General features: G+C 41.2%; 1 protein-coding gene across 2 annotated transcripts in view; it reads right to left on the reverse strand.

The window, feature by feature from the left end:
• The window catches only part of rsu1 (Ras suppressor protein 1), a 170,255-nt gene that overhangs the window by 68,098 nt on the left and 77,583 nt on the right, over nt 1-24,574 (reverse strand). For both annotated transcript variants that reach the window (XM_043690376.1, XM_043690377.1), the window contains exons 5-7: nt 18,636-18,754; nt 6,025-6,107; nt 5,665-5,779 (exon numbers count right to left, since the gene is read on the reverse strand). In XM_043690376.1, coding sequence (XP_043546311.1) covers nt 5,665-5,779; nt 6,025-6,107; nt 18,636-18,754 — 317 coding nt within the window. The remainder of the gene's footprint in view (nt 1-5,664; nt 5,780-6,024; nt 6,108-18,635; nt 18,755-24,574) is intronic.

Genomic DNA, 24,574 nt, shown 5'->3' on the forward strand with positions numbered 1-24,574 from the left:
GGGGTTGATATAGGACTGAAGTTAGGGGTAGGTTCTTCACTCAGCGTGTCGTAAGTTCATGGAATGCCCTGCCTGTAGCAGTGGTGGACTCTCCCTCTTTGTGGGCATTTAAGCGGGCATTGGATAGGTATATGGAGGATAGTGGGTTAGTATAGGTTAGGTGGGCTTGGATCGGCGCAACATCGAGGGCCAAAGGGCCTGTACTGCGCTGTATTCTTCTCTCTATGTTCTCTCTAATCTACTCTGTTAAACCTGCTGATGGTCTGTCAAATAATCACCTCTTAGTTTATCTCTTACCAAGGAGAACAATCCCAACTTCTTAAATATATCCTCAAAACTGAAGTCCCTCATCCCTACAATCATTCTTGTAAATCACATTTGTACTTTCTATAATGTGACTCCCAGCAGAGTTTAAGAAGTGTCTTTGACAAATTTAACATCACCTCCTTGCTCTTGTCCTCTATGCTTCTATTAATAAACCTAAGGATACTGCATGAAGTGTCACCAGACTAGAAATGTTAACTTTGCTTTCTTCTCATAGACCTGCTGAGTTTTGCCAGCAATTCCTGTTTTTGTTTCAGATCTCCAGTATCTGCAATTCTTTGTTTTATGATACTGTATACTTTACTTAATGCTCTCTTCACCTACCCTGCCACCTTTAATGATCCATGCACATAGGTACCCCCAGGTACCTCTGCTCCTGCATCCGTTTTAGAATAGTGTCCCCCTGATGAAGGGCTCCAGCCCAAAATGTTGATTCTCCTGCTCCTCGGATTGCTCCTACCTGACCCTATGCTTTACCAGCAACACACTCCCAACTCTGCCATTTTATAATTTATTTCAACGTTCTTCCTACCAAAAAAAAAAGCACTTCACACTTCTCTGTATTGAACTTCATCTACTAATCCACCAAGCTATTCATGTTCTTTTGGAATTCTATACTGTCTTCCTCACAGTTTAAAATTCTTTCAAGTGCCATTTGCAAACTTTAAAACTGCCTGCTGCACACCAAGACCCAATCATTAATATATATCTGGAAAAGCAAGGAGCCCTGGGGAAAACCACTACAAACCATCATCCAGCTTGAAAATTATCTATTGACATTACTCCCACTCAACCAATTTTGTATCCACATTGTTACTGCCATTTTTATTCCATGACCTATGATGAATAATGTATTCCATTCATAACAGTTAACAAAATAAATCACAGATTGGTTAGCTTCTTCATATTTACAATAGAATTCACATTTTCTGCAACTAGACTTAAGCTCTGTATGTGACACTGACCCTACAAATAGCAGGTCAGCAGGTTTCTTGCAGCTGCTACATCATTAATTTTCACACAGAATGATCGCCATCCCTACAGGTTAGGCTGTTATTTGAAAACAAAGCAACTGAGGTAAATCTGAGAAAAATGTTTTAAAGCAAACTGCAATACCAAGTCTAAATCTAACGGTGAGATTGTCATCAGCATGGCTGTACGTGCAAGCTTTTAAGCCTTGTACCAGTCATTTAGAGGTTAAATTTTGAAACCTACTTTGAAGCATTAATCATTCTATTAAAGCCCTCCACCTGCACAATAATTCAAGATTGATGACATGTGAATATTCGAGGGAATCAGGAATTTCTACCATTGAATTTCAGGCACAAATCTAATGAAGTTTAACAGCCAAACCATTTGGCCCCCACAGGTTCTAATAGTGAATGATATGTGCAATAACACAAAATTGCCTAAGGGATGGAGAGTAGAGTCTAGTGAACGCTTCTGTAAAATGGTTTTAAAAGTTTCTAGTATAAGGTCAACTTATCATCAGGCTTATATTGCAAGTGTGGTGTCATCTAGTATTGACGCTAACCATTTTCACTATCCTTTCCATATGCAATACTGCCTTATTTTCAATTGAAAAGCATCATAGCAATCTATAAAGTTTTTGTCAAAGCAGCAGGCTAGACTTTGGAGAAAGAACTTTATACTCTTAGAGTTTAAGAATTCAAGATTTAAGTACCGGATCATCCAAACTGTGAATCACATAAAACTTTTCACAATTGGCAGTGAAGTATTTGTAATTGATTCATTTTGAAGTAACAATCAAAGAGGTGTTTCTAATTTCCTTTGTAAGTGCAGGTTAACATTTCTGAATTACTATTATATTACCGCTACTACTAAATTTTGTAATTTATGTTGAAGTCATGATATTAAATCAAATAGTTTTAAAATATTGAATTTAACTATTTCTGAAAAATAAGACATTTTGTCAGAAAGCTTTTTATCTTGCACTCATCAGGACATTCTCAAGAATATCAACGCAAACAAAACAACATTTTTATACACGTGAAGTGCAATCTGATGGGTTAGCAAGGTGAGTCTGATTCACAGAGAATTACATGATGATTGACAGTTAACTGCTAGATGTTACCAAATTTAGACAAGGCACTTTGGTTGTTCCAAACATTGTCCTGAGCATTGAACCAGAGAATATCTGTTGCATATTTTATTAAATTGAAACAGACAATGTGTTTTTTTTTATTTTGTGGAATGTGGACATGACTGGCTAAGCTAACATTTATTAGCAATCCTGAATTGTTCTGGAGAAGATGGTGAAGTTGTGCAACCTTATCATATTTTAAAAATATACTTGAATCGAGGCTGATCTAAAGAAATTCCAATGGGCAGATTCCTTGAATGAAGAGGGTAGATTTAGCAAAAATGGTTCAGCAGTTTAGAGCCTTTATTTATCAGAATTCAGAACAGTAAGGGGTGATCTCATTGAAACATGCAAGGTTCTGTGGGTGCTTAACATGATAGATAGCGAAGCAATTGCCACTAGTGGGGAATTTTGAAAGAGGGGAGATACTTAAGGAATAGGGGAATTCTCACTTAAAACTGAGAAGAAATGTCTTCTCTTAGAGGGTAGTGAATGTCTGGAATTCTCTATGTCAGAGTAGTGAAGGCTAGAGTATTGAAAGAGGTAGACGTGTTTTTTTAAATATCAGCTGACGGTTATGCTGAACTGACAATCAAATGGAGATGAGGAGCAGAGGTAGACTATTTAGCCCATCGAGTCTGCTCTGCCATTAAATGGAAACATGGTTGATCTGATAATCATTTTGCTGATAGGAAAGATCATTACCCTGAATCTTTAACTCTGTTTTCTCACCTCAGATGCTGCCAGACCAGCATTAATGGGGCTAATTTGGAGGGATGCAGGTGGATGCATTTTCATAAATCTTTGAAAGGAGGCAGATAAGGATGGGAAGACTGATAAGAAAGTGTATAATAAACCTGGCTTTGCTCGTGGGACATTTCATACAAAACAAAGTCATGTCAAACTTCTACAAATCTCTGGTAAGGACCTGGTTGGAGTATAGTGTACAATTCTGGGCTCCACACTTTATGAAGGATGTCACAGAATTTAAGAAACAGTCAAGGTAGGTCATTCATTCTGTTGAGCTGCTATGCCATTCAATAAGAACACACTTTCCTGCCTAATCCATAATGCTCAACTCCCTCATAAATCAAAAATCTAACTCAGCCTTCAATAATCAATGACCCAATCTCCACTGTTTTGTGGTAGAAAATTCTGAAGATGAATGTCCCTCTGAAAGAAAAAAAATTCGTCCATCCTAAGTGGACGATTTAACAACAGTTTCCATTTATTTGCTAATGATTGAATGTAGACTGATGGGGTGATAGTTGTCCAGATTAGATTTGTCCTGCTTTTTGCACACAGGTTATACCGGGGGCAATGATCCACATTGCTGGGCAGATGTCAATGCTGAGCTGAATTGGAATAGCTTGGCTCAAGGCAGACTAATTCTGGAACTCAAGTCATCAATATTACTAATGGAATGTCATCAGGGCCTGTAGCCGCTCCTGTGTCCAGTACCTTCAATGGTTTTTGATACCACAAGAATACGAATTGACTAGCATCCATCATGCTGGAGCAGATCAAGGGAATTTGGCCATTCAGTGCTCCTCAGTGAGGGTGGTTGCAAATGCTTCAGTCTAGTCTTCTGCACCAGAATTGAGGAGAAGAATATTTATATCACCTACTTTGGTTTGTGGCATAATGTTGACTCTGCTCGCTGTAATTTTGAATTTGTAAATGCCTGCTAAGTCCTTCTTAAAAATGAATTTCAGTAATTTGCCAATGACAGATATTAGGCTAACTGGGCTCTAGTTTTTCTGTCTTGCTTATTTTTTGAGCAGGGAAATAACTTTTGCAGTTCTCCTATCCACTAGGTCTTTCCAGAATCTGGGGGACCTTTACTTCTGGGGAAGCTTGCAATCAATGCATCCACTATCTTGAAGAAATCAAGGCTCCTGGTTGTAAGGTCCACGAAACATGTCAACCCTTAGTCTCGTCCCCTCCTATGCTTAGGGAAAATACAGAATTTTTTTCACACAGGATGGTGCATGTATGGAATGAGCTACCAGAGGAAGTGATGGAGGCTGGTACAAAGCACCTGGTTGGGTACATGAACAGGAAGGGTTTAGAGGGATATGGGTCAAGTGCTGACAATTGGGACTAGATTAATTTAGGATACCTGGTTGGTATGGACCGAAGGCTCTGTTTCTGTGCTGTACATCTCAATAACTCTCTGACTATGACATGGTGAAAAGTATGCCAATTCTTTGTTTTCCATTATTACTTCTCTATTTCAGTCATCAAATTGATCCACATTTTATTTTTCAACACCATTGCAGAAGCTCTGACTGTATTGTTTTTGTAAAAACGTCTTGATACTTTATTTTCTAATTTGGATTTCTCCCCATTTATTTTTTTTAAGTCTTCCTTTGCTGGTTACTAAAATCTTCCTAATCTTCTGGCTACAACTATCCCTTGCAGCAGTGTAAACATTTATTTTAAATAAGATAGTGAAGGAATGAAAGCTATTTAAAAATTAATATTGACCAAAACTCATTTATTAAAATCAGAATTGGTGACTTGTGATAAGGTTTGATATGCTTCAAATTTTTAACTTTTCACCAAGTTCATCCTTTCTCTTCCTTAGTAAATCATTTAGCAAATCTGAATATCAACTGTAGAGGTTCCCATGAAAAAAGTTCCAGTATTTGAAAAGAGAAGCCAGTGAAATTTCCATTCCCTACAACTGTCCCACATACCAGGGCCAGTGCCACCATGGAGTCCTTCCATTTTAATTTTCACAGTACTGCTGTGCATGAAAATTATTTGAGATGACATGAGAGAATAGACGTAGAGGTTTCCACTCCCTGAGCTCAATACTGAGCCAAGAATGGAATTAAAAATAACATTACATTTTATTACAGCTTTGTCTTTCCTGTAAAATTCAGTTACAATTATGAATGCATTTTAAGTTTTTTGGAATGAGAGAAATCAATTGATTTTGCTTTTCTTATGGGCATGGATTTAAATGCCTTCGTTTACATTCTTGGCATACTCTCACATCAATCCAGATTCTTAGAAAATGGAATGACAACCAAAATATCTCTAATTAAATATTGTTTGGGTTTTTTGCTTTAGACTTTACTGTTCTTTGGACATTTTGTGTGTCACTCAACATGTGTTTTAAAATGCTAGCTACCTGGTGTGTTAGTAAGATCTCTTTTCTTATTGGTAGCACGCAAAACATATCAATATATTATCAAAAGGACAGACTATGAAACCCATACTCTTACCCATTTCAGGGGGAAGTACGGTGAGTCGATTTCCTTGAATATGGAGCTCCTTCAACTGAGACAAGTCTCCAATCTCCTTTGGCAGCGATATGAGGTCATTGTCCCTCAGGCTGATCTGAAAATGGAGAGCTCTTAGACCAATTCAGATTTCAAACGAAATAGTTTACAAACAATTCTTAACTTGCTTCCTCTCACTATCTCAATTTATTGCAAGCCTCTACAGATGAGCAGATGGCAGTGCCAGGTGATGTGGTTTATTCCGGCAAAATAAACCCCAGAGATGTTCGAATTGACTTGATTCAGAACTTAGGGAGCTGCAAAAGTGAATTGATTTTTCAAGAATTTAGATAAATTACTTACGATCTGCAGCTTCGTGAGCTTCGCAATTTCTGGCGGCAGGATTTCAAAATCGTTGTCACTTAGATAGAGTGCACGCAAGGTGGCTGTAAATTAAACAGCAATATATAAACAGAGTGGCATGTAACCAGACCATGGAGGCCCGATCAATAAAAGTAGTCAAGCTTGATTAATAGCCTTGGCTTTGCAAAAGCCTCTGACATGCCCAGGGCATCTAATAATAACAAGCAGGTCAAACTGGTTTATTGTGTTGATGCTTGAATGTGGAAAGTGACCACATCCTGAAGTATTGACACAATTAACAACTTCAGTAACAATATGCTTGGTGCTCCTAAAAGACATGAAAACAGTTATCAGCTGGTTCACTCAAAACCTTTATGCTGTTTGTCACTGCAATGTTATAGAAAACATTTAACACCCAACTTCTACATTTTAAAAAAATATATACAGCATGATTTTCATGGAAGATCATTTAAGTCCTTTATACATTGACCAAACATATTTAATATTCTCGGAGGCTGAGGGATGACCTTATTGAGGTTTATAAAATCATGAGGGGCATGGATTGGGTAAATAGACAAAGACTTTTTCCTTGCGGTGGAAGAGTCCAGGACTAGACGGCATAGGTTTAGGGTGAGAGGGGAAAGACAGAAAAAGGACCAAAGGGGAAACTTTTTCACTCAGAGGGTGACATATTTAAAAGACAAATGGATGGGTATATGAAAAGGAAGGATTTGGAGGGATATGGGCCGGGTGCTGTCAGGTGGGACTAGATTAAGTTAGGATATCTGGTTGGTACGGAGGAGTTGGACCGAAGGGTCTGTTTCCGTGCTGTACATCGCTATGACTCTAGTTACGAAGACAAGTATACGCCATTTTCTCTCAGATCGCTTTCTTTTTAAAAAAAATGTTTTTGACATCTGGCATACGTTTTAAATTTAAGATGGAACAAGTGATTTTTTTTTCCAATTAAGTCTTACATACATAATTGGTAACTAGTACTGAATGTTTGAAATCACCACAGGAGCTCTCCAGAAATAAAATTTCAAAGACAATTCCATTCTTTTTCACTGAAGGGAGCCAGCTACTTAGGGTCAGCAGCATGTTTCTCAATCATTACGCTATCATGTACAGTAAAGTGGACAGTTTTAAAAGTGGCATGGCAAGTGTATATATGCACCAATTGATGCAATATTCAAGTAAAAGGAGGATACTATAGGATGCTCTGTAAACTGGACATATGTTTAATTATTGAGACATTTCTTTTAAAAAACTACCATAAATGATAAAAAAAAGGACAAAATGCCAAACACCACTGTACTCGATCATGTCCAGTCTATGCCAACAGGCATAAAGTTAAGCAGGCTGAGTATATAGACCAGTGACTTCTCTAATGGCGCCTGAATAGCAAGAAAGATTATGAAAACATCCCATGCAGGCTGTTCTGCTTTGGTAGCAATGTTAACAGATAGAGGAAAATGACAACGCACTACACTGTTAGCCAAGCTGAATGAAGGACAATAAATTCAAGGTTTCAGGGAAAAATACCAATGACAACAATTACACCCAGCTGGAAATTAGAAACATAAAAAGATGTTAAATGTGAACTATGCAGAAATTATTCCCATCTCATATTAGCTTTTGCAACAATATAGTCTAGCCTTGCCAGTGGTACCCATGTGCCATGAGCCAAAAACAACAAAATGTGGTAGCTAACCCCAGTCAACTTTGAAAGTAAGGCACAACCGAGGAGTAGATTAGATTACCTACAGTATGGAAATAGGCCCTTTGGCCCAACAAGTCTACACTGACCCTCCAAAGATTAACCCACCAGACACATTTCCCTCTGACTAATGCACCTAACACTATGGGCAATTTAGAATGGCCAATTCACCTGACCTGCACATCTTTGGACTGTGGGAGGAAACTGGAGACAATAATTAAAACATTTCCTGCCTTTCCTAAAAACTAAAAGAAAAAGCGATTACTCCCAGTGCAGCACCATAGTGAGTAGACAAATGATTTGGAGATGCTGGTGTTGGACTGGGGTGTACAAAGTTAAAAATCACATAATACCAGGTTATAGTCCAACAGGTTTAACTGGAAGCACACTAGCTTTTGGAGTGCCGCTCCTTCATCAGGTGGTTGTCACAATCACCTGATGAAGGAGCGGCGCTCCGAAAGCTAGTGTGCTTCCAATTAAACCCGTTGGACTATAATCTGGTGTTGTGTGATTTTTAACTTTAGACAAATGAAGATAGTGTAGGTAGATACACAGCTGTAGTTGTGCAGGAAGGAGAGGTTCCGATTCCTGGGCAGTGGGACCATTCTGATACAGGAGGGATCTATACATGTTAGCTAAGTTGGCCCCATCCCAAGTGCAACTTTCTTACAGATTGGTTGACTAGTAGTTTGAGAAAAGGATTTCAAATGAGTTGGCAAGGGAGAGAAATCAGCATTAAAGCTGTAGATACAAGAAACAAGGCACACAGAAAACTACAAGGAATAAACCAAAGAATGGTGGAGAAACAAAAAACAGATCTTTCTGGAGGAGAAATGATGGGAAAATATGTCTTAATGCAAAGAGTATTCCAAATAATGTTGGTGAGCTGCAGGCACAACTTGTCACACAGCTCACTGTGAAACAGCCATAACAGAGACACAACTTTAAATCGATTTAAAATTTACTGTCACATGTATGTAGAGATACAGTAAAAAGTGTGCACAGAAGATCTGCATAGGAAATGGGATCCAACTGTTCTAGCTGCAATATATTCATGAAGGACAGGAAGAGAAATCTGTTGGGAGGGAGGGGTCATTGGCAGTGTTGATCAAGAATAATACTAAAAGATCTACTGATGAAGGATACACTACAATATTAAAAGACTGAATCCATTTGGTTACGGTTAAGGAAAAAAAACGCTGTAACACTGATGTATGTGCACTATTCACACGCAAATTATCAGGAGACTGAAATCTCAGCACAGACTTGTTCCTCAGAAAATACAAAAATCATAGAGCACTAATAAGGGAACTTTTTAAAACAAGCATGGAAATTTTTGTTGATGTCTGTATTTCTAGCATAAGGAAAAGTCAATGCTGAATCTTTGAAAGAAGGAATGATGTTGAAGAACGAGATTGCATTTGAGAATGAGAAGGCATCAGTGTAGGTGAGCTGTGAAGAAGGATTGGCCAGGAATAACATATTACACAGCAAAATATTGCAGGGTGGACTTTACATGTCCTCACCATGCATGTTTATGGAAGGGATGTCCAGGAGAGCCCACAATCTTAATATTGAACAATGAGGAACTATCACATTCAGGAAAGCCTTCAGATAGTTTGAAACATTCACTTTTATACAAGAAAACATAATCAAACAATAAATAAACAATGAGAAGCCCCATTGCCTCTTCAGAACAGAAATATAATCATTTTAGCACCAACAGATTTATAGTCAAATGATTTATCACTGCACCCAGCTCTGATCTACTGGAAAACTATCAGTTAAATCCGATCCAGCTTCTTGTTGCCCTGTATCTGCAACATGCAGTCATACAGAAGGTGATGTTTCGCTTGCTTAATATCCTCCTTTTCCTACTCAAAAGACTGCAGCTGCTCTCTCAGCTCTTCTGAGTCGACTGTATCCCCTCATGCAAAGATTATGGGAAAACTCTGTCCAAAGCATAATGCAAATGCACGAACCAGACCAATCCAAATACAAGAATGTCATCCTTAGCCTGCGGGGCTGCAAAGTGGGGAGTAGATCATGGTTAGTATAAAAGCTAGTGATTGCTGGGCCTCTTGCTGAGATATTTGTATCATCGATAGTCACAGGTGAGGTGCCGGAAGACTTAAAGTTGGCTAATGTAATGCCACTGTTTAAAAAAGGTGGTAAGGACAAGCCAGGGAACTATAGACTAGTGAGCCTGACGTCAGTGGTGGGCAAGTTGTTGGAGGGAATCCTAAGGGACAGGTTCCATATGTATTTGGAAAGGCAGGACTGATTAGGGATAGTCAACATGGCTTTGTGTATGGGAAATCATATCTCACAAACTTGATTGAGTTTTTTGGAGAAGTAACAAAGAAGATTGATTAGGGTAGAGTGGTGGATGTGATCTATATGGACTTCAGTAAGGTGTTCGACAAGGTTCCCCATGGGAGACTGGTTAGCAACATCAGATCTCATGGAAGACAGAGAAAACTAGTCATTTGGATACAGAACTAACTCAAATATAAAAGACAGATGATGGTGGTGGAGGGTTGTTTTTCAGACTGGAAATCTTTAAGCAGTGGAGTGCCACATGGATCGGTGCTGGGTCCACAACTTTTCATCATTTATATAAATGATTTGGATGTGAGCATAAGAGGTATAGTTAATAAGTTTGCAGATGACACCAAAATTGGAGGTGTAGAGGACAGCAAAAAAAGTTACCTCTGATTACAACGGGATCTTGATCAGATGAGCCAATGGGCTGAGAAGTGGCAGATGGAGTTTAATTTAGATAAATGCGAGGTGTTGCATTTTGGGAAAGTAAATCTTAGCAGGACTTATACACTTAATGGTAAGGTCCGAGGGATTGTTGCTGAACAAAGAGACCTTGGAGTGAAGGTTCATAGCTCCCTGAAAGTGGAGTCGCACATAGATAGGATAGTGAAGGTGGTGTTTGGTAGGCTTTCCTTTATTGATCAGAGTATTGAGTACAGGAGTTGGGAGGTCATGTTGCGGCTGCACAGGATATTGGTTAGGCCACTTTTGGAATATTGCGTGCAATTCTGGTCTCCTTCCTATCAGAAAGATGTTGTGAAACTTGAAAGGGTTCAGAAAAGATTTAGAAGGATGTTGCCAGGGTTGGATGATTTGAGCTATAGAGAGACCTTGAACAGCTTGGGACTGTTTTCCCTGGAGCGTCAGAGGCTGAGGGGTGACCTTATAGAGGTTTATAAAAACATGAGGGGCATGGATAGGGTAACTAGACAAAGTCTTTTCCCTGGGGTGGGGGAGTAAAAAACTAGAGGGCAAAGGTTTAGGGTGAGAGGGGAAATATATTAAAAAAGAGAGTTAAGGGGCATAGTTTTCATGCAGAGGGTGATATCTGTATAGAAGGGTTTGGAGGGATATGGGCCGGGTGCTGGCAAGTGGGACTAGATTGGGTTATCTTGTTGGCATGGAAGAGTTGGACCAAAAGGTCTGCACATCTCAGTGACTCTGTGATCCCTGTCCCGATCCAATCCTTAAAATAAATGACTGTATCCAAACGCCTGGACTGAGATCAGGAGCTGATCCCCCAACTTCTAGAAACTCCATTAAGACATTGCATGCACAGCAAGCGAATGACCATGTGTTTGCTCTGTGCTGGCACAGTGTGACTGACTCAGCAAAATGCTGGTCAGCAACATATCCACCTACTTGACTGATCACTGTGACAACTATGACAAGTTGCTTAACTTTGGGTCTGTGCGAAGCAGCAAGGCAAGCCAGAACTACTGCGGGCCTTTAAACTCTGGCTGATGGCTCAAAGCATAACAGAGCAAGGCCAAGCAGGAAAGCTGTGAGCAGTGAACTGGACACAAACCACGAAGACAGGCAAGCGAGCAGCCCTGAGAAGCAACCTGGTTCAATCTGAGGTGGGTGCCTTTACCTAGGGGCAAAATGTCTTTGCAATAGCATTCTAATGATTGGAGTGCATGGCACCCAAGTGCGGCATCGAAGTGCAGAGTCACAGTTCTTTCATGTCATGAATTGTCACCATCTAGTTTCTTTCCTGTGGCTGGGAGAATGGAGGCTGCATATTCATGCGATTAGGTAAAATAAGATGTTAATGCAAGCTAATACATGCAAATCGGCCTCTCACCATTCACTTAATGAGATTCTCATCTTATCCTTCAACACTTTTGGAAAATGTGACTTTTCCTCTGAATATTGAGAAGATCCCCGGTGGTCGTGGCATGTGATTTATCCCAATTTTCTTGTGAATACCATGTCGTTCCGTACCTGGGAATATTCTGACTTGTGTTTTTCTCTCTCCACAGATGTTGCCAAGCTTTTTGTAGTATTTCTTTTTTCAGATCTCTAGCGGGATTGATTTGGAACAAGGAAAGTATTTCTCTTGTTCGAGGCAGAGTACAAAATAGTACTTCTCACCTGTCTTCACAGAAGACTAGGATAAAGTTAGCTTCAATGGGAAGGGAGTAAGAAGGACAAAGACAGATGTGCTAAGTAGGATGGCATCACACAAAGTTGATAAGTTATCTGATCCAGATAGAATGCTAGGTTGTTGAGTGAATCAAACACAGTCAGCAGGAGCTTTGACCACAGTTTAGATTAGATTAGATTACTTACAGTGTGGAAACAGGCCCTTCGGCCCAACAAGTCCACACCGACCCGCCGAAGTGTAACCCACCCAGACCCATTCCCCTATATTTACCCCTTCATCTAACAGTACGGGCAATTTAGCATGGCTAATTCGCCTAACCTGCACATTTTTGGACTGTGGGAGGAAACCGGAGCACCCGGAGGAAACCCACGCAGACACGGGGAGAATGTGCAAACAGTTGTTCAACCCTCTTGAACATGGGAGTGATTCCTGTAGAATGGAGGATAGTAAATTTCCCATCCCATTCAATGGGATAAGCTTGGTAGCTACAGGCCAGTCCATCTGACATCAGAGGTAAAAAAACTGGTGACCAAAGAAAAAAGGAAAGCTCATCTAAAAAAGCATGGGTAAGAGACAGCCAGTTCAGATTTATTAAAGACAAATTGAGCCTGATGTGGGTAGTGGATACATATGCATACATACACATATATATATGAATTTACAAAAAGCATTTCATTTAGTACCCCCATAGCAGCCTTACTTGAGGCATAGAAGCACAGAGGAATGTGGTAACTTGGGAATGCAATGGCCAAAGAATGGGCAACAGTGTAGTTATGAGTTGATGTTTTTCTAACTGGAGGGAATTATGTAGCAGAACCTTGGTATAAGGACCACTTCTTTAATTGATATATTAAATAATGCGGTCAAGGATGCGGTTTGTAAAGTTTTGAAAGTTTGAGGATTACACAAAATCTGACCCAGTAAATAGTGAATGAGATGCCAGTAGACCTCACGAAGACAAAAAAAAAAACTGATGACCTGGAAAATGCTAGCAGATACAATTTTATGCCGATAACTGGAAAACTTTCCCCGTTTGGAGAAACAAATTGGAGAGGAAGATAATTTAAATCACACTATCTGGGAAGAGAAACCAAGAGCCCGGAGGGTACACGTTCACATATGTTTAAGTGTCAGGCTTCTAAAGCTTTGAATGTATGCCATATTTGCCTTTGTAAACAGGCGCAGGGAAAGCCAATGCAGTAAAAACAAGGAAATCATGATAAATCATTAAAAATCACACAACACCAGGTTATAGTCCAAAACCGGCATCTCTGAATCATGATAAATCATTACTAATGTCTGGAAGGATATATACAGGAGTCTGTGCATCAAACTTCATGTTATTGAAGTCATGGACACAGTTAAAAGGAAGTTTATCAGCCTGCTATCAAAAATGAAGGCATTTAAAAGAGACTGAAGGATTTGATTTTGTTCTCCTTACAGCAGAGAACATTAAGAGGACAACTAAAGGAAAAACTATACTGAAAATTGAATGGTTTGGTAGGAATGTCATGGTAACCTGAGATCATATATTGAAAATAATTAACAAATAACTAGAGGGGAAATAAGGAGCAATGTTATCACACATTGTATCACTGAAATCTGTAACACTACCTGAAACAAGTAGAAGAATCAGGTTCTGCTTGAGCTTTAAAGAGGCAATTGAACACTTATTGGAACATATTAATTTGCTGGAGTGTAGGGAAAAGGCTGTTTTAAGTGACTAAATTGGACTCAATGACAAACGTACCATAGGCTAAATGACCACATTCTGTGCACTGAAAGTTTAGAAGCAAAAGGTGTGTGATACCAAGGATGTTATCTGCACAACCAAAGATGCAAACTATTTCTATAGATAGACAAGTGCATTCTCAGCAAGTATACAGACAGGTAGATAAAACTGAACATGCTCACAACATTAAGGACTCAAGAATATTAGAAGTGCCAAAGGTAAAATATGACACTCATGGGAGTGACATTTATTTTATATCAGAACGTAAACTCAATTCATTTATCAACAACTTTAGATTATATTAGATTAGATTAGATTAGATTAGATTAGATTAGATTACTTACTGGAAACAGGCCCTTTGGCCCAACAAGTCCACGTTGACCTGCCGAAGTGCAACCCACCCAGACCCATTCCCCTACATTTACCCCTTCACCTAACACTATGGGCAATTTAGCATGGCCAATTCACCTAACCTGGCACATTTTTGGATTGTGGGAGGAAACCAGAGCACCCGGAGAAAACCCACGCAGACACGGAGAATGTGCAAACTCCTCTCATTTAAGTTGTCACCGGACAAGCATATGGACGTACATGGAATAGAGTAGGTTAGATGGGCTTCAGATTGGTATGACAGGTCGGTGCAACATCGAGGGCCAAAGGGCCTGTACTGCGCTGTAATGTTCTATGTTCTAACAATTAAACTTGTACTCTTCCACGCTGGGTAAAAAGTTGTAAATAGCATAAATGACAAATGGACTAGAAGTTATATGCTTTAGCCCTGCATAAGAGAGCCTGAAAAACAAATTAAAAGTTACTTTCCCACACCCCAATCACAAGATATGGATAACACTGGCTAGCTCAGCACTTACTGCCCTTGAGAAGGGCGTGGTGAGCTACCTTCTTGAAACATTGCAGTCCCTATGGTTGGGATCAGTAGGTACACCCATAGTGCAGTTATGGAGTGTGTTCCAGGATTTTGATCTCAAAAAGGAGGAATAGTGATATACTTCCAAAACAGGATGGGATGTTGCTAGGAAGGAAATATGTAGGTGCTAGTGCTCCAATGCATATATTGCCCTTGTCTTTCTAGGTGGTAGCAGTCATGAGTTTGCTGTCAAAGAAACCTTGATGAATGGCTGTTGTGCATCTTTTAAATGGAACACATTGCTGTTACTGTGCACAGTGGAAGGACTGAGTGTTTAGAGTAGTGGAAGTGTAATTGACACTTCACAGCACCATTGACAATGCATTCCATCACTTTGCTAATGATCAAGAGTTATTGATATGGCAGTAACTGGCTGGGTTGGATTTGTCCTCCTTTTTGCAGACAGGGCATAGCTGGGCAATTTTTCACATTGTTAGGTAAATGCCACTGTTGTACCTTAAGTATGGTGTGGCAAATTCAAGTTCTAGAGTACAAGTCTTCAGTAAACTGCCTGAATATTGTCAGGGCTCATGGCTTTTGGAGGAAACTAGTGACATCAGCTATTTCATGATATCATGTGGAATGAAGTGAAGTGGTTGAAGACTGATACCCGTAGTATGGGAAAAAGCTAGGATGGATCATCCAATAGGTATTTCTGGTTGAACACTACTGAAGGTATTTCAGCCTTGTCTTTTACACAGATGGAGAAAGTGAGGACTGCAGATGCTGAAGCTCAGAGTCAACAATGTGGTGCTAGAAAAATACACAGCAGGTCAGGCAGCATCCGAGGAGCAGAAGAATCAATGTTTTCGGCAAAAGCCCTTCTTTGGGAGCCAGGATTCCTGAAGAAGGTCTTATGCCTGACATGTCGATTCTCCAGCTCCTCAGATGCTGGCTGACCTATTGTGCTTTTCCAACACTACACTCTCGCCTTTTACAAAGATGTATTGGGCTCTCATTTCCTTGCCAGTGGGGATAATTGTGGAGACATTGGATGCAAAAGGACTGTTGAGCACGAATCTGATCCATTAGTTGTAGGGTCACATCACCCTATTTGGTGCATGCTGCGTTTGTTGTTTGGCCTGCACACAGTCCTGGTTGACCCCTTGTTTTAGGGATGCCTAGTGTTGGTCCTAACATTCTTCACTGAGCCATACAATGTCAGGCTGTTGCTTGGTAAGGCAGTGGGACAGCTCCCACTATGTTAGCACAAGGCCACCACCCCAGTTGTTAGTACGAACGGGTCAACATGACTGGCAATACTGAAACATGAGAACAAAGGAACAGTGGCTATATGAACATTAAATTGTTTATGTTGCAGAAAGTACAGAGTCACAATAAACATCTTTTTTCAAACTGGACAGATATGTCACCCTGGGATCAGTATTGGCACCACTATATCAATGAGCCAGACTCTAGGTGAAAGCATTAATGTTTGTAAAATTTTATCAAAGTTAGAAATACATTTATTTGTTGAGTTCCCTCAGGATCTTATGATTTAATAAGATCATGCCTTGTTCTTTGAAATTTCAACAGGCGACAGGTCAGACCCTACTGGATTACAACACTTTCATCTTAGGAACCTGTACAGTGAACCTGTCTGAATTGCTTCTATCGCAATTATATTCATCCTTATGTAACGAGAACAAAGCTGAACACAGTACCCGAATGCAATCTCATAAGGCTCCCTACAACTGCAGAAATATTTTTCTACATTTAAACTTGATTTCCTTTAAAAGAATGCTTCTTAATTTCTCTTCCTCATGCCTTAGGAAACAGCAAGGAGGACAGCAACAGACTTCAAGTGAACTTAAACTTTGAAGGCATTATGAAGACTGTTTAATAAAAGTGTATGGAATCCTCTACTACTTTATAAAGCAAGACTGAATAAAGTAACCTTTATATTATAAAAAAAGCCTCAGTGTATTCTGCTCACTTCTGGGTGCCACATGTCCAGGAACATGTCAATCTCTTAAATATATAGAGGACATGTATTACAATGCTACTGCGTTTCAAAAACATCTGTTATGTGGGAAGACTAGTGAATTTGTTGTTAATTCTCTCTACAGCACAATGTTAAAATGAGATTTCATGGAAAGTGAATTTCTTCAAGGTTTCATCAATAGGGAAAATAAGCAAAAGCTGTTTGCAGTGGGGAAAGGTTGATAAAAGAGGATATAGATTTAAAGATAAATGTCAAAAGAACCAGACATGACATATGGAAAACAAATTGCAAAGTAAGTTGGGATCTGAAATGTACTGTTTGACAAAAGGGTGGAGGAAGTAGTTTAGATAACTTTCAAAAAGTAATTTGGATCAATCCTTATAAAGTGAAAATGTGCACGACTATGGACAAAAAGCAGTGGAGTGGGCATAACTGGATAGCTCATTCTCGGAGAATTAAGTGGCTTTCTTCTGTCCAGGCACGAAGAAACTGGATTTTATGCTTTACTAATAGCCAACTGGATTAAATCTCTCGGCTAGTGATGACAGATTGCCACAGCAATAGAAAAGTGCTGTATTGTCAGACAGTAATTGATAATCAACCACTCAGCAATATACTGAAACTATAAAAGGATTTTTTTTTTGAAAAAGCACAGCTCCTTCCCCAGCCTTTTTTTCTTTATTCTTTCATGAGATGTGGGCATTACTAAACGCCAGAAATATTTGCGTTACCATAATTACCCTTAAAGGAAGTGGCTTGCTAGTTTACTTCATAGGGCTATTAAGAGTCAAACAACTTTCTGTAGAGTCAGAGTCTCATCGAGCAGACTGAATAATTAAGGCAAATCTCCTTCCTGGAAAGACATCAGTGAACCACATGGGATTTTACAACAATAGCTGATGGCTGTAAAGGCCACCATTATGGAACCTAGATTTCAATTTCAGATCTATTAAAATGAATTTAAGTTCCACCATAGCTAATGGAATTTGAATTCAATTCATCAATCTAGCATATAAAGCTAATAGCGACCATGACAATCCACCACTGATTGTTGTAAAAATCCACCCCAGGTTCTTTAAGATGTTTTAGGGAAGAAAATCTGCTACCCTTATCAGGTGTGGTCTATGTCACTCCAGTAAATGTGGGTGACTCTTACCTGCCTCCTGAAAGTACCTGAGGAGAAAGGGAAGTCTGCAGATGCTGGAGATCAGAGCTGAAAATGTGTTGCTGGAAAAGCGCAGCAGGTCAGGCAGCATCCAGAAAGTACCTGGCAAGCCACTCAGTTCAAGGACAACTAGGGATGTGCAATCAGTGATGCACAAATGAAAATAAATGCTTCTGCAATTTGGGAAAAGACTGACGCTAAATTTGAAACAATAATATGTTGCTATAGAAATAAAAAGGACAATTTGACACAAAACTTCCTAAGTCTGATCATTTAAGTTATCTGATAATAACTGAGAACAAAACTATTCTGAATTGCAATCATTTTCTAAAAATCACTAGGGCATATTTACATGTTGAAAGAATTTGCAAAATAGTTGCACAGTGGTTATAAGGTTTAATGTACATGACATAAGAAAACATTTGCAATTTGTTCAGCGTAGGCCACCAATTGATCCAACATATTTTGAAGTATTTTGACAAGGTCAAGTGCATATATTCAGTTCAATTTTTGCAATGTTCACCCATTCAAATTGTGTTCTATAGGGACAACCAGGTGCAGGATCAAGTCCTCACAACAGACCGAATTCTGAAACTAGCAAGAGCACTAACTAACTTCACTTCTATTGCTGGTCAATGCATGCTACCAAAAATAAATAAATAAATTATTGAAAATGAAAAGTTCCATACTGAGGTAGAAGAAGTTGCCAGGTAGAGAATTTTCACTCAAGTTGTTGTATGTCAAATCAAGCACTTCCAGAGCTGGTAGAGACCCAAATCCTCGTGGCAGAGTGTTCAACCTGTTCATGCTGTTGGGAAGAGGTGAGAAATAATAGAGTTTTTATTCCGAATGCATGTGTATACACATTTCACTACATTAACAACTGAGTCAAGGTTCTTTTCTCACCAATTGATAGATTGTAGGTCAATCACCCACCTTCCCGAGAAGGTAACTTTGGCTCATTTAATAAATTGCATCAAAATATACCGATTAAGTTACAACTCAAAGCTCCAAATCTATTTGCAGTCACGAATATCAAATCATCCATGAACCAGTGCAATAGAACAATGCAAGAGAAAGGCAAGAGTGGAAATCGGACCACTGGAAAACGAGGCTGGAGAAGTCACAATAGGGAACAAAGAAATGGCTGAGGAACTGAACAGCTACACTGCAACAGTCTTCATAGTGGAAGACACCAGGAGCAGAGTGTAGTGCCAAAAGAAGATGAAGGTGCTGAGGAAGCTGAAAGGTCTGAAGGCTGATAAATCAACCAGACCAGATATTCTGAAGGAGATGGGTGAGGAGATTATGAAGGTATTGATAGTGATCTCTCAGGAATTCTGGAGCCAGAGAGAGTCCCAGAGGACTGGAAAATAGCTAATGTAACACCCCTGTTTAAGAAGAGAGGGAGAAACAAGACAAGAAACTATAGGCTGGTCAGCCTGGTCTCAGTCACTCTTAAGATTCTACAGTCCATTATTAAGGATGAGCACTTGGAAGTGCAAAGTAAAAAAAGGCTGAGTCAGCACAGCTTCCTCAAGGGGAGGTCATGTTTAACAAATCTGTAGAATTCTTTGAGCAGCAAGTTAAATAAAGGAGAGACAATGGGCCTAATACATTTGGATTTCTGGATGACCTTTACTGAGTGTTGCACAGGAGGCTGCTAAATAAAGGCTAAATAAAGGAGCACCTGGTGTTAAGAGCAAGATCCTGACACAGATAGAGAATCAGCTGACTGGAAGAAAGTAGAAAGTAGGGATAAAGGGGCCTTTTTCAGGATAACAGCCAGTTACTAGTGGAGTTCTGCAGGGACCAGTGTTTGGTCCACAACGACTCATATTATTAATATACAATCTGGACAAATGAACTGAGGGTATTATTGCTAAGTTTACAAATGCCACAAATATAGGTGGAGGGACAGACAGTATTGAGGATGTGAGGAGGCTGCAGAAGGTGTTGGACAGAGTCAGAGAGTGGGCAAAGAAGTCGCAAATAGAATACAATGTGGGAAAGTGCGAGGTTATGCATTTTGGCAGGAAGAATAGAGGTGCAGACTAATTTCTAAAAGGAAAGGCTTTGGAAACCTGAAGCACAAAGGGAGTCCTAGTTCATGTTTGCCTTAAGGTTACAATGCAGGTTCAGTTGGCCATTCTGAAGGCAAATGCAATGTTGACATTCATTTCAAGCAGGCTAGAATACAAGAGCAGGGATGTACTGCTGAGGCAGTATAAGGCTCTCATCAGACCACATTTGGAATAGTGAGCAGTTTTGCATCCCATGTCGAAGGAGAGGATGTGATGGCCTTGGAGGGGCTCCAGAGGAGGTTTACAAGAATTTTCAGATGGATGAAAGGCACGGTTGAGGCTGAGGGGGGATCTGAATGAAACGTACAGAATACTGAGAGACCTGGACAGAATGGACATGTAGAAGATGTTTCCACCAATGGAAGAGACTAGGACCCGAGGGCACAGCTTCGGAGTGAAGGGACAACCATTTAAAATGGAGATGAGGAGGAATTTCTACCACCAGAAGGTAGATAATCTGTGGAACTCATTGTTGCGGATGGCTGTGGAGGTCAATTCACTGAGTGCATTAAAGACAATGGTAAATAGGTTCTTCATTAGTAGGAGAGTCAAAGGTTACAGGAAGAAGGCAGGAAAATGAGGGTGAGAAACATATCAGCCATGATCGAATGGTAGAGCAGATTCAATGGGCCCAATGGTCTCAGTCTACTACTATATGTTATGGTCTAAAGATAATCCAAATAGTTTCTTTTTTATTTCAAGTAAAATAGTATCCATTTATGTATTTAAGGATGGTAGCTAAGTGCAGTTTAATTAATTGCACTAAAATACTTTTATCACTATGGATGGGAATTTTCCCAGGTAATAAGTGATGTGGGATACATTGGGAGAGTTGCACAAGATTGACAGTGAGGAATTTTCCACTAGTGAGCGTAAAACAATTCATTTTCCAACCAAGTGTTGAACAGTGAGACGTGTTCCTCTCTAGTGAGCAGTAAAAGGTCTGTTTGCATGTATTACCACCCCGACTGTCACATTATCTCACATCACTGATCTGCAGGTTTCCCATTATCCGTCTTGTGGGATAAGAAATTGGATAGTGACAATTCCCAACCTGCAGGTCAGGGGACACAACTGGTGACTTCAGCTCACTACTTGCTCATCTAACCTTTCAGTCACCAACATCTCAGCGACACTCTCCATGGGCTATGACCACAGGCACTCAGCGACACTCTCCATGGGCTATGCCTCATTTATCAGGGCCTCCAGGTCCCAGTCAGTGAGAGGTGCTAATTCCCTGTCAGATACATCTGAAACAGATAAAACAACCAATGCAGCTCAGCTGTGGACTGCCAGTGCTTGACCGAGTACACAGCTGGGCTATAAAGATGGCCCTGGGGCAGAGACCCAGCAAGATCCCACAGGAAGTTTGGCGCCATCTGTGGGAAGAAAGCAGAGAGTGACGTCTCTTCATCAGAAACTAACTCTGTTTTTCCCACAGATGGTGTCAGACTTGTTGAGTGTCAACAACAATTAAGATTTTTGTTTCAGATGTGTAGCATCCACCATTCCAGCAGAGGCCAGTACTTCACCAGTGTAGAATGGGAGAATGCGTTGTGCCATGCTTGTTGTATTGTGGAGTAGGAGGCAAGAGAGCCATGAGAAAACTCTTTGGGGCTTGCGGAGAGAAACTCACTAATATTGGACACTAGTTGATTTCTGCTAAGATCCAGCCCAAAAGTTTATTTTTAAAACATGTCTACTTCCCCACCTGTGAATTCTCTTACCCAGAGAGAAATGACGGCAGGGTCATTGAATGTGTTTAACACAGATAGATTCGACTAGGTAAAAGTGATGCTACAGACCAGAGTCAAGATTAGAGTGGTGCTGGAAAAGCACAGCAGATCAGGCAGCACCTGAGGAGCACAAAAAAGAACAGAAGAAAAATAATAAATAAAATTGACGTTTCGGGCAGGAGCCCTTCATCAGGAATGAGGCTGGGAGCCTCCAGGGTGGAGCGATAAATGGGAGGGGGGTGGGGCTGGAAAGAAGGTAGCTAAGAGTGCAATAGGTGGATGGAGGTGGAGATAAAGTTGATAGGTCAGAGAGGAAGGTGGAGCGGATAGGTGGAAAGGAAGATTGGCAGGTAGGACAGGTTATGAGGATGGTGCTGAGCTGTAAGGTTGGAACTGTTGGGGGGGAGAAAAGAGATGAGGAAACTGGTGAAGTCCACATTGATGCCCTGGGGTTGAAGTGTTCCGAGATGGAAGAGGAGGCATTCTTCCTCCAGGCATCTGGTGGTGAGGGAGCAGCGGTGGAGGTGGCCTAGGACCGGGATGTCCTCAGCAGAGTGGGAGGGGGAGTTGAAATGTTCAGCGATGATGGGGCGGTGGGGTTGATTGGTGTGGGTATCCTGGAGGTGTTCCCTGCGAGATGGTGTCCAGTCTCCCCACTGTAAAGGAGACCGCACTGGAAGCAATGGGTACAATAAATGATATTAGTGAATGTGCAGGTGAAACTTTGATGGATGTGGAAGGCTCCTTTGGGGCCTTGGATGTAGGTGAAGGTGGAGACGTGGCCACAGGTGTTACAATTCCTGCGGTGGCAGAGCAAGGTGCCAGGATGAGAGGGTGGATTGTTGGGGGGCATGGACCTGACCAGGTAGTCACAGAGGGAATGGACTTTGCGGAAGGTGGAAAGGGGTGGGGAGGGAAATATCTCCCTGTTGGTGGGGTCTGTTTGGAGGTGGCAGAAATGTCGGCGATTGATGTGGTTTATGCGGAAGTTGGTGGGGTGCAAGGTGAGGACCAGAGGGATTCTGTCCTTGTTATGGTTGGAGGGGTGGGGTTTGAGGGTGGAGGTGAGGGACATTGAAGATGCCCTCCAATGCATCTCATCTATCATGTGGGAGGGGAAACAATAGTCTTTAAAGAAGGAGGCCATCCAGTGTTTTCTGTGGTGGAACTGATCCTTCTGGGAGCAGATACAGCGGAGGCAGAGGAATTGGGAATACGGGATAGCATTTTTGCAGGAGGTAGGGTGGGAAGAGGCGTAATCCAGGTAGCTGTAGGAATTGGTGGGTTTGTAAAAAACGTCAGTGTTGAGGTGGTCGTCGTTGATGGAGATGGAGAGGTCCAGGAAGGGCAGGGAGGTGTCAGAGATGGTCCAGGTGAATTTAACGTCGGGGTGGAATATGTTGGTGAAGTTGATGAACTGTTCGACCTCTTTGTGGGAGCACAAGGTGGCACCAATACAGTCATCAATGTAGCGAAGGAAAAAGGTGGGGATGGTGCCGGTGTAACTACAGAAGATGGACTGTTCTACGCAGCCAAAGAGACAGGCAAATCTGGCCCATATGGGTGCCCATGGCTACCCCTTTTATCTGGAGGAAGTGGAAGAGATTGTTGAGGGCGAGGACCAGTTCAGCCAAACGAATGAGAGCGTCAGTGGAAAGGTACTGGTGGGGGCGTCGGGAGAGGAAGAAACAGAGGGCTTGGAGGCCCTGGTTATGGCAGATAGAGATGTAGAGGGACTGGATGTCTATGGTGAAGATGAGGCATTGGGGCCTGGGGAAACGGCAGTCTTGGAGGTGATGGAGGGCATGTGTGGTGTCCTGAAGGTATGTGGAGAGTTCCTGGACCGGGGGTATAGGACAGTATCGAGGTAGATGGAGAGGAGTTCGGTGGGGCAGGAGGAGGCTGAAACGATGGGTCGGCCAATGGCCGGGAGGGCGGGAAGAGGAGGTGTCTGCGTGTTGGCACCTGGCTTCAGCGATGTAGAGGTCAGTGTGCCAAACTATTACTGCACCGCTTTCATCCGCTGGGTTGATGGGGAGGTTGGGATTGGAGCAGAGGGAATGGAGGCCTACATGTCGAGACGGTGAGAGGAGTGGGGGGGTAGACAGGTTGAGACGGTTAATGTCTCTGCAGCAGTTGGAAATGAAGAGATCGAGGATGGGCAATAGGCCAGGACGGGGTGTCCAGGTGGATGGAGTGTGTTGGAGGCGGGTGAAGGAGTCCTCGGAAGGTGGGCGGAAGTCGATTTGATACTGTCAACCAAGTCAAACTAGATACAGGCCTCAATCAAGTCAGCCACGATCTTATCAAATAGCGGGATGGGCTCAAAGGGCAGACTGGCCTACAACTGCTTCTATTTCATGTAGTGATCGCCTACAAACTCTTCAATCACACAGATGATTGAGAACACATGCACCAGCAGGTTCAGGAATAGCTTCTTCCCGGCTATTACTAGACCGATGAATGGGCTCTCTAGTCTCGAAAAGCAATGTAACCCATATGTCTCTGTTGTAGTATTTTTGATCTGTACATCCTCGCTTCCTATGATCTGCCTGTACTACTTGTCACTATACTTCTGTACACCTGACAAAAAATGTTCACATGTTGGTACTATGGTAAATAGGAGTACATAATTACATGTTGGAATGTTGCATAAGTATAAGGTCTGGGTTGCGTGTTTGATTCAGTCTTGTGTGACTGCGGCCTGTCAGGTGACAAAAGGTGAAGAAAGTTGACCACAGCACGTGATGGTTTGCAGCAATCCAGAAGACAATTGTGGCACAGTCTGATTGGTTAAGTGGATATAAT

The sequence above is a fragment of the Chiloscyllium plagiosum genome, chromosome 5 (genome assembly GCF_004010195.1).
Source record: "Chiloscyllium plagiosum isolate BGI_BamShark_2017 chromosome 5, ASM401019v2, whole genome shotgun sequence".
Lineage (NCBI taxonomy): Eukaryota > Metazoa > Chordata > Chondrichthyes > Orectolobiformes > Hemiscylliidae > Chiloscyllium > Chiloscyllium plagiosum.